Consider the following 11,060-nt stretch of genomic DNA (forward strand, 5'->3'; position numbering starts at 1 on the left):
AACCGCCGCATCCCCGCCACTGAAATCTATCTAAATCCCCCCCCCCCCCCTAACTCCCCCCACCCCCCTCTCTCCCCCGCAAAATCCACTACTTTCTTGGTCATGGATTTTGCTGCCCTCTACTCTTCCGTGTGAGGCAGAGCTACGAGCTGCAGCCCTGCCTATTCCCCGCCCCTCTCAGTGAAGGAAGACTGAGAGGGGTGGGGAGAGGCGGCGATCCGGGCTGACAGACGCGCTGAGAGGCAGAGCTGCGGCTCATAGCTCTGCCTCTCACGGAAGCGCTGCCCGGATTGCCCCCCGGGAGTTTGGGGGGATTTAGTTAGTTAGATTAGAGCGGCGGGGATACGGCAGTTTAGGTAGGGATATCGCATTACACAGGATTTTATTATAAAAAGATGATTTTTTTTAGAGACTTCAGAGTCTCTTTAAGTGTCCCTATTCTTGCCAAGCTCCTGAAGCATCTGCATTGATGTGTTCTTAGTAATTCTCTTCTATAAATCAGGCTGGGTATGGGTCTGAGTTCCCGTAACACACACACTTTCCTGAATGTACAATACAAACACGTGGATTTATGGCAAGTGCTGGGCCAGAGCTGTGCCTCGTCTGTATCAGCGAAGCAGCATTATGCTGACTATAATCATCTCGCTTATAAAACAAATGAAAGCTGGGCTGGAGAACATCTGCTCGTAGCAGATAGCGATGTGGGAAAACCTTACATAACTGATTCCAGACCAGGCGACTCATAAATCTGTGCAGACAGCACCAGCCTGGCATTTGTTCTCTCTTTATTGTGACTAACTCCTATTTGCTTGTATCTTGCAGACTGAGAGATGGAGGTGATCATTGATACGGATGAGATAACGCTCCTTGTTATCAGTGAGTTACAGACTTATACTGGATTGGCTGTTATACCACGGATCACGCAGGACACCGCTGTCATGGATTTGGAAGGCTCTGAAAAGACCGGTTATCTTCGGCCTCATCAGATGGTGGGATTGAGATGGAAACTGAGATTTTGTCTGCAGGGAAGACGAGCATCCTCAATTCTTTTTCCAGACTATCTTACACGACTGCTTCATAGACGTGTGAAATCAAGAGGATCAGACATTTGTACTTCATTGTTTTTTCCTTCCAGGCTGAGTTGTAACCTTCTCCTTTCTTTGTTAGGCCCGGATGAAATCAAGAAGGCACCATGAAGTCATTTAGGACGGTTGTGGGTATAATAATGCGGACTGGACATTTGGACATACTGGGAACATGGGATACCAATAGCAGTTGTAAGCAGATTATAAACTGGATGTGTGCTGTCTAGAGGTGGTCAATGAGATGCAAATAATTTCGTGTTGCTGCAGGGTAATGCAAATTTGTTATGCAAATTTTGGATATTACCTCAGCAGGATTTGATTGGTTCATTTTCAAGCTGCATAGATTTGCATATAAATTTCCATAATACTGCATCAACTCAAAATTCTTTCTTATTGACCATCACTAGTGCTGCCATTTTTCTGGTCACTATCTACCTGCAGTTTGACAGTTTCTTTATAGTGGTATTGAAGTAAAACTTGGACCTTACAAACTAATCGTATGAGGATAAGTTAAATGGTGACAACTGCTCCATTTAACATTTCTGTATCTCCACATGGCAGCAGATCTAGGTGGAAGCAAGTCAAGTTAGCTGAGCTTTATTGTTGGTTATTGAAGCCCTGTCTCTGATTAAAGGACAACTGTAGTGAGAGGGATATGGAGGGTGCCATATTTATTTCCTTTTAAAGGGAACCAGAGACGAAGCACCCTTGTGTATTTTACCATGTATATCAGTAAGAACATTAGAGAAAACACTTACCATGCTCTCTGTTTCCTCCTCACTGCTAAAAGTGTCTGTTAACAGCAGTCACAAGAATCCCAGACTGAGCAATTAAATCTGGCTTTGCTGGGAATGATTATAGCTGAGTCATTATAGCAAAGCCACAAGGGGGCAGGCTTGGGCTTGAAATAACACCACAGAATACAGACTTAGCTATAATCTTTCTGTAGCAAAGCTAGACGGAGCAGCCTGACTTCTCAGTCGAGGATTCTTATCAGACGTGATAACAGTCAGATTACACAGAGAACAATGAAACAAAGGGCAGATTAGGTGTTTACTGTCATGTTCCCACTGATTTATAAGGTAAAATACAAGAGGGTGCTTCATCTCTGGTTCTCTTTAAGCAATACCAGTTGCCTGGCAGCCCTGCTGATCTCTTTGACTGCAGTAGTGTCTGAATAACACTAGAAACAAGCATGCAGCTAATCTTGTCAGTTCTGACAATGTCAGAATCTGCTGCATGCTTGTTCAGGGTGTATGGCTAAAAGTATTAGAGGCAAAGGATCAGCAGGATAGCCAGGCAACTGGTATTGCTTAAAAGACAGTAAATATGGCAACCTCCATATCCCTCTCACTTCAGTTGTTCTTTAACCCTCCTGGCGGTACGCAGTTTTTGAGGCTGCGTCCACGTGAGGGAATTTGTAAATTAAATTTGTTTAATCCGTTGTAGCTAACACTGGGCTAGCTACCATGGTTGCCCAAGTCCTCCGCACCCTTCTTATTCCCCCGATTGCCGCCGCTATACTTTACCTAGCCGCGATCCCTCGAGAGATGTAGCCTCCCCAATGTGCTTCAGTCGTCGCTATGGCGATGATCGGACATGTCTGGCGTCATGCTCATACCCGATCATCCGGATAGCGAAGCCTGGAGCTGATTGGAGAGGCTGCGCCATCGCTGGATCCCTGGGGGGTACGTATAACGGCGGTGATCAGGGGGGATCGGTAGAGAGCGGAGGGACTTGGGGGGGCAGTAGTAGCTAGCGAACTGCTAGCTACAACAGATAAAACAATTTTTATTCAAAAAACCCTCCCGGAGCAGAGAAATCCTCTGCGGCGGCTACCCCAAGTGTAGGTCGGGGGTTACCGCCAGGAGGGTTAAATGACTATTAGACATGCTTGAAAGGTCGCAGGGAGGAGCTTTCACCTGACACTGGTAGACTTCCTCCTGACAATGTATAGCAGGAATAGTCATTTGCATAGACAATATTTCTGTAACTAAAATGTGTTCTCTGTTGCAGTTATCACTGATGAAACATCTGACTTTGTGCTGTATCACTTTTGTACCCCATTTACTGGAGCTCATATAATTCAAGGTCACTTTAAAGCGTACCAGAGATCAGTGGTTTTAAAAAAAAAAAAAGTATACTCACCTGGGGCTTCCTCCAGCCTCATGAGCACGAATGCGTCCTGAATGCGTCCCTCGCTGTCTTCCCGGGTGCCTCCCTTCAACCGCAATAAGTACCAGTAATCCTGTTCAGTCGCATCAGTCAGCTCTTCTGCGCATGTGCGGAGGGGACACACTAACACGACTGAGCAGGATTACCGATACTGCGGCTGGACGGAGGCAACCGGTAGGACGGCAAGGGACGCATTCGTGCTCATGGGGCTGGAGGAAGCCCCGGGTGAGTAGAAAATCTTTCTAACCACTGATTTCTGGTACACTTTAATGCTGGGCATACACGGCTTAATTTTGCCGCTTGATTCTTCTGCGGCGATTGTTTTCCGCACTCGATTCTGCAGGCGATTCTCTTATCTTCCGCTCGTTTTTCTGATCTTTTTCCCATTGTCCTCAATGCAGAATCGAGCGGCGACACGATCGGGCCGGAGATCGGACGTGTTGTAAATCTATCGAGCCATTTGAATGGCTCAGAATCGAGCTGTGTATTCCCAGCATTAGGCAGTATTGAGATTAGGATTATACTCCCTTCAGATGTTAGAATTTAGCAGCTGACCGGGTGATTGGATCTAATCTTTCTGCTGATGTTCAAACTCTGCATCTGTCAGCTCTGCTTGCCAAACTCCAATGATTGCCTAAATTATTACTGATTTGTCTGAATCTGTGAAAAAGCAGGCTGGGTTCTGGGCAGCACCCCCTGCAGTCCCGACAGAGTATTGCATGAAACTTTCCCCTGTATGATAAAAGCCTGTTGGGCCACATTGAATTAAGGCCAGTTAACACAAACCTTTAAAAGGAGCAGTAATTAAGGGGTTAATTTAAGTGATTGTTGGTATAGAACCCCATGACCAATACAGTCCCTCTGTGTCTGATGGCACTTACAGTTCTTGTAGCCATCACATGGCAATGAAAGAAGTCAAATCACAGTTATTCCTTTTGGTTGGAAAAAAAAACAATCACTGAGTAATTCACTTACATTGTCATACCTATATAGGAAGAGTGGCCAGACTGATTTATCTCCAACGCCTGCAGGACGGTACGATTTAAAGTGGCCACACACAATACAAGGTTTTGAGAATTACAATTTTTTTTTTTTAATTAATTGATCTGACCAATGACACATATTCAATTTTTACACAATTGTGAAACAAAAGTGATCAAACCTCCCAAAAATTGGGTCTTTGGATCAAAAAATGTAAAAATTGACTAGAATTCCACTGAAGGCCGACTGAAAAACAAAAAAAACACAGGAAATTCAACCACATTTCATGATTTAAAATTTTTTTTTTTTTTTAAAACATTCTATTTTTTTTTTGTACAACTAATAATTTCCTCCAGCTCGTGAGCATTTTTCCCAGCCAATTGCTATTGTGTTCCCCAAAACTGGCTAGTCCCTGAGTTCAGCCTCCCACTCCTTTCTTTTTTTTTTTTCTTTAGGACTCTACGAGATATGGTCAATGAAGTACTAATAATTCTGTCTTGCATTCCGGCGTACTGCATATTGTATGCAACTTGGAATTGTATAAAATGCACTTCCTGCCAAATTCGATTGGTGCAATCTCAGGCAGCATACAATCATTACATTACATTTGCATGCAAGACAGAAATCCTAGCCTGTGATTGGTCATCTGTACTGTGCCTGGCTGAGCAGAGTGTAAGCTCCCTGCACAGTCCCCAGAATAAGTAGAAGCTGCCTGAACATGGTCTGCTGAAGCTTAGCAATGTCCCAGCTGTGATTTGTATTGTCTATGGCTAGGTGCATATAGTAGCTTTATTTTACAAAGCCTTTGTACACATGTCATTTTTGTAAAAACTATTAAATGCTTCTGAAGCAAGCAGAGTGTGTATTTCTTATGGGGGGGGGGGAGGAGTGAAGTGATGGCTAGCAGTGATGGATTTACTCAGTAACCAGGTATAGCTCCAGGAACACACATAGAACAATGCAGGCCGGCTTATGAAATCCAGCCTTTATTATTGGGTACAGCAAAGCTCTAGCTATACGAAACCCTAGAGTCCCAAAGGGAATATTGAATATGTAATGTATTACCATTTCTGATATAGTAAGCTATTTGGCCAGATCCCTTGAAGTTTACTATAAAGGGATTTTACCTGTACTGCAAGGCCCCTGATATCCAGCACAGGCGGTTATCGCCTGATGCCAGATATGTGTTCTTGTCACTGGCTTGAGCAACCGGCCAAAATTAGCAGGGCTGTGGAGTCGGAGCAATTTTGGGTACACGGAGTCGGGGTCGGAGTCGGTGGTTTCATAAACTGAGGAGTCGGAAGATTTTTGTACCGATTCCACAGCCCTAGAAAATAGCACATCCCCCCCCCCCCCCCCCCCATGCATTAGAAACTACTTACCGATGCCCCAGGTGCCGCCTTCTACACTTCCCGTAGCTCCCAGAGGCCTCTGTATGAGCTCGGGTATGTCATGTGACACTCAATGTGGGTCACATGACATGCCGGAAATCGTACATAGAGGCAGCAAAGCTGCTGGAAACTACAGGAAGTGTATGGCGCCCAGCGGATTGGTGAGTAGTTTCTGCTGCACAAAGCTTTACCAGTTGTAACATTATTGCCCCCGTTATCCCCTCAGGCATGCCAGTTGGTTGAGATTTCCAGTTGCCGGAGTTCCAGATGATGGGGACTTTGCTGTATTTGTTTTTACTATAGCCTGACCTTTTAATCCTCACATTGCTGTCTTTCCTCTTGCTTGGATTTCTGATTTCATGAACGCTGAATGGAAAGACCCAGCATGGAAGACCCAGACCCTGAACAAGCATGCAGCAGATCAGGTGTTTCAGACATTGTCAGATCTGACAAGATTAGCTGCATGCTTGGTTCCTGGTATTATTTAGACACTACTGCATGCAAATAGACTAGCAGGACTGCCAGGCAACTGGTATTGCTTAAAAGGAAATAAATATGGCAGCCTCCATATACCTCTCACTACAGTTGTCCTTTTAGCAGCCAAAGAAAGTAAAACTTTATTTGGCTGCAGGGCTGAAATGTTCCTGCTGCTGGGGAAGTGTGCCTGGCAGGGTATGCAGAGTGGGCAGCAGGGAGCTGTTATAGTTACCTGTCCAGAGGGCTGGATTGGCTTATTCCTCCACCGTGGGAGCGATGTGATCCCAGGTCTTCTCGGTTTCGATCACGATAGGATGTGATCAGGATCCAGGAGAGTGTCAGTGTTACAGAGCCACCCAGTGGTGGAAGAGAGTTGATAGTCTCATCCATCACCTTCCACCACTGGGTGGCGATGTAATGTTGACACGGTCTCCTGGATCCCAGTCACTCCATATCATGTGATTGGGACCCAGAAGACATGTCGGAAGCTCAGAGCCGCGAGTGCAGGAAGAGAAGAAGCCGTCGGGGACAGGTAAGTATAACTGCTCCCTGACCCCCGCATGATTTGCCGGCAGAGGTTTAGAGGGTACAGCAGCTTCCAAATGAAAAATTTTGTTTGACGCTGCTAATGGGTTAAGAGGATAAATGTTTGGGGAAACCACCAAGGTATGTTAGTATCCAACTTCATTATATCAAAAATTACAAAAAATGTTTTCCGATAAAAAATAGTCAAAAACGAACTCTTCAGAGACAAGAAGTGGATCATTTCACAAGAGATCATACTCTCTGACAATTTTGGTGAGAGAAATGGTACACTTTGTTTGCATAATTGTTCAGGCAATGACACTAGTCCATTTCTGATCAGTAACAAACCTTCATCAGGCCTTTACTAAACAAAGAATCTTTAATAAAAGGCCAATGTGCACAGGCAACAAGAGGCCTTCAGAATATTAAGAGTGAATGTTCCAAGCAAATGCGTCACTGCACTATCCTGTACACCCAAGCCTGAGTATGTGGCCTGCTAATGAGAGACGCAGAGTCCCGACCTGCAACAGGTTTCAGGAATGGACTGTAAAACACCGGATGCACTGACACAATGAACTGGGACACAAATGTGTCCCGGTTCTTCCGCTGCAGACTCCTTTGCATGGTACTGAAGCCTGTATACACAAATCAGAGCCTGGTAGAAGCATAGGGCTCCCCATTGGGTTGCAAAATACCAATGTGAATCATCAGCAACAGAGTAATCTCATCGGTTCATATCCTCCCTGTTGCTAGGGAGAGGTCTATTGTAAACCGGTGGGGGGGAGACTCATGCTCCTGCTGACCTTCAGTCTGTAGCGGCTATTCTCTGGACCAACCAGAGGTGGCGAATGGCGACGGCCAGAGGGGATGCAAGAGTGCAGCACATTCTAAGTGGATGTGCTTTTACTGTGTAATTTTGCATCTTTAAGTGGGAACTTAGCCTTAATCAGGTGATGCATTTGAAAGTGTATGATTTACTGGTCATAGTCATGTGTAACCTCTGTTTCCTGTTTATGCTGAAGCAGGAAGTGATCTCTCAGAACACTTCCTACTTTTAGCATAGACAGGAAACAGATGTGACACATGATCATGACCAGCAAATCAGAGTTTTGCAAAACTTTCACCTGAACAAACTGCTCACCTGATTCTTTTTGAGCTCCGCTACACATAAGAGTCTCTAGTTATAACATTGTTACTACAGGCAATTCGAGGGAGAAGTATTCCCAAAGATCAGCATGGCAGCTGGGTGGGTGTATACCCCCTTTTTAACGGATACCCAAGGTGACATGATGAGATGGACATGGGTATGTACAGTGCCTAGTATACATAACTATGCTGTGTTCTTTTTTTCTTTATATGCTTGAAAGAGTTAAATATCAGCTATGTGAGTGGCTGACTCAGACAGGAAGTGACTACAGTGTGACCCTCACTGATAAGAAATTCAAACTATAAAACACTTTCCTAGCAGAAAATGGCTTCTGAGAGCAGGAAAGAGTTAAAAAGGGTCAACCGGTCATACATTTTAGCTCTGGCATACTTCAATGAATGTGTCCTAGAGCAAAAAAACAATAAAACTGTTAAAACTTAAAAAGTAGATTTAAACAAAATAAAACTGTGGAATATCTTAAGTCCTTTTTAGGAGAAGGAAGATAGATACAATTGTTTATTTCATTAGTTTATTTTGTCCTTTTTAAGGGGCTAAAAATGAAGGCCCCCATAATCCTGTGACTTCAGCTGTTAGAATAGCCACGTTGTGTGCAGCATTCCAGGGGAAGAGGTCTGCTATGCTGACTTACTGTAGTTTTTCCTGCTCTGTCTGGGGAAAGGCTGCTATTATAGGCTCACTATATTCCTGACATCACAAAGAGATGCACTAATGGAAGGATATACATCCCTTTCCCCCGCTGAGTTAATCCTAATGACATGAGATAACATTAGTATGGCTTTCATAATTTATGAACTTTCTTTCTTTAATAAAGTTTCTTGGAAAGTTTAGCTACCTTTTACAAAAAGCTTCTAACGATCATAAATTTCAAATCACACATATAGTTCACACAGAAGTCCATAAAATCAAGACTTTCATTAAAAGGCACATGTAGCTAACAAAGCCTGGTACACCTTTTAATTATGATTGGCTAATTACTGACCAATTTTTACCACTTCCATGTAGTATGAGGGTATAACTACACAATCTGCTCATACTATTCAATATCTGTTAACCCTCATACTACATGGAGGTGGTAAAAATTGATCAGTGATTGGCCAATCATAATTGAAGGTGTGTACCAGGCTTTATGCAAAGCTCCAGTTAGCTATCCAAACACACACACACAGTGTCTCACAAAAGTGGGTACACCTCTGCGTTGTAACAGATCGTGTTATTCTAACTAGAGATGGGCCGAACCTCCGATTTTAGGTTCGCGAACTGGGTTCGCGAACTTTCGCGGAACGTTCGGTTCGCGTTAAAGTTCGCGAAGCGCAATCGACTTCAATGGGGATGCGAACTTTGAAAAAAAAATAATTATGCTGGCCACAAAACTGATGGAAAAGATGTTTCAAGGGGTCTAACACCTGGAGGGGGGCATGGCGGAGTGGGGTACATGCCAAAAGTCCCGAGGAAAAATCTGGATTTGACGCAAAGCAGCGTTTTAAGGGCAGAAATCACATTGAATGCTAAATGACAGGCCTAAAGTGCTTTAAAACATCTTGCATGTGTATACATCAATCAGGTAGTGTAATTAAGGTACTGCTTCACACTGACACACCAAACTCACCGTGTAACGCACAGAACAGGTATGCAGTGGTGGGTTCACTGAACAGGTATGCAGTGATGGGTTCTCAGAACAGGTATGCAGTGGCAGGTTCACTGAACAGGTATGCAGTGGTGGGTTCATAGTACAGGTATGCAGTGGTGGGTTCACAGAACAGGTATGCAGCCAGCCAGGAACAAGTTAAGCCTAACTAATCTTTCCCTGAGAGACAGTCTGCAGCAGCTCGCCCTACTCTCACTAACGCAGGCAGCACACGAGTGACCGTAATGGCCGCCGCTGCCTGCCTTATATAAGGGGGGGGTGGGGCTCCAGGGGCTAGTGTAGCCTAATTGGCTACACTGGGCCTGCTGACTGTGATGTAGAGGGTCAAAGTTGACCCTCAAGGTGCATTATGGGGCGAACCGAACTTCCGCAAAGGTTCGCCAGCGGGACGCGAACGCGAACCACCGAAGTTCGCGTGGAACTGTTCGCCGGCGAACCGTTCGGCCCATCTCTAATTCTAACTCGCATGCAGGCTTTGTATTAACTCGTTAACTCAAACTAGGAATACTAGTACGTCCAGTTTGAGCTTCACTAACATAATCAGCAGCAGGTGCACGCGCACACTCCCGCCTGACTTACACTTGGGAGATTGGTGAACGGGAACACGTGTTTCCTGAGCCAATCAAAGTGCCTGTATATAAATGAACATGACTCCAATTTGGAGCCACGTTAATTCATAGGAATGGAATTCAAAAGTGTGGTAAAAAAAAACAGGACAGTGTTGAGTGCCGGTTTGTATCCAAAAATTAAAATAAAAATCCAATAAACATTTTTTTTTTAAACTATAGTTATTAATCCCTTCTAAATCTTATAACCTTCTATTTTTCCTTTAAAGAGAACCCGAGGTGGGGTCTTAAGAAACCTATTAGCACACAGAGGCTGGGTCTGCATATAATGCCCAGCCTCTATTGCTATACTGTTGCTCTGCTTGCCCCCATAAATCATACAGCCGTGCTAGCGACACACAGCATGTCGATAGCCAGCTGTTTACATCCACACTGTCACTCTCGCCGCTTCCCCGCCACCTCCATATCGTCGCTCCCTGTCTGCATCCTTTCCCTCCAATCAGAGCTGAATGGCAGTGCAGATGTAAACAGCCTGCTAGTGATGTCGCTAGCATGGCTGTGTGATTTATGGGGGACAGCAGAGCGCAGGGGGGGCCTGGGGGGAAACCGTAGAGCAACAGAAGCTGGGCATTATATGCAGACCCAGCCTCTGTGTGCTAATAGGATTCTTAGAGCCCACCTCGGGTTCTCTTTAAGTCAACCTCAGGTCTGAGCAACTATTTTAGCTACAAACTCAGTTATAAGTGATGTGACCTAATGGCCCATATGCAATCAACTTTTTCTCTTGAGTTTAATTCTTTTGTCTTCCATTTAAAATAACTTCCTATCATTCTGCAATTTGAAATAAGTAGCAAAAAATAGGTGAGCAAATACGATCAAAATGATTTTAAGTATTTTCTTGCTTGTTGGTGGTTTAAAGGGCATTTAATTGACAAGTTTAAAAATATCACCTAGGTTTAAACATAGGAGAAAAAAGTTAATTGCATGTCGGCCATTCTGAGATCTTTGATCACATGGTCAGATCAGATCACACAGGAAGACATAAAT

The 11,060-nt window shown here is 44.3% G+C and overlaps 1 protein-coding gene across 1 annotated transcript in view; it reads left to right on the forward strand.

Moving 5' to 3' along the window:
* The window catches only part of E2F6 (E2F transcription factor 6), a 40,341-nt gene extending 35,247 nt beyond the window's left edge, over positions 1 to 5,094 (forward strand). The window contains exon 7 of the mRNA XM_068280294.1: positions 823 to 5,094. Coding sequence (XP_068136395.1) covers positions 823 to 827 — 5 coding nt within the window. The 3' untranslated portion in view covers positions 828 to 5,094. The remainder of the gene's footprint in view (positions 1 to 822) is intronic.
* Positions 5,095 to 11,060: the final 5,966 nt, after the last annotated feature.

This window comes from Hyperolius riggenbachi, chromosome 4 (assembly GCF_040937935.1).
Source record: "Hyperolius riggenbachi isolate aHypRig1 chromosome 4, aHypRig1.pri, whole genome shotgun sequence".
Lineage (NCBI taxonomy): Eukaryota > Metazoa > Chordata > Amphibia > Anura > Hyperoliidae > Hyperolius > Hyperolius riggenbachi.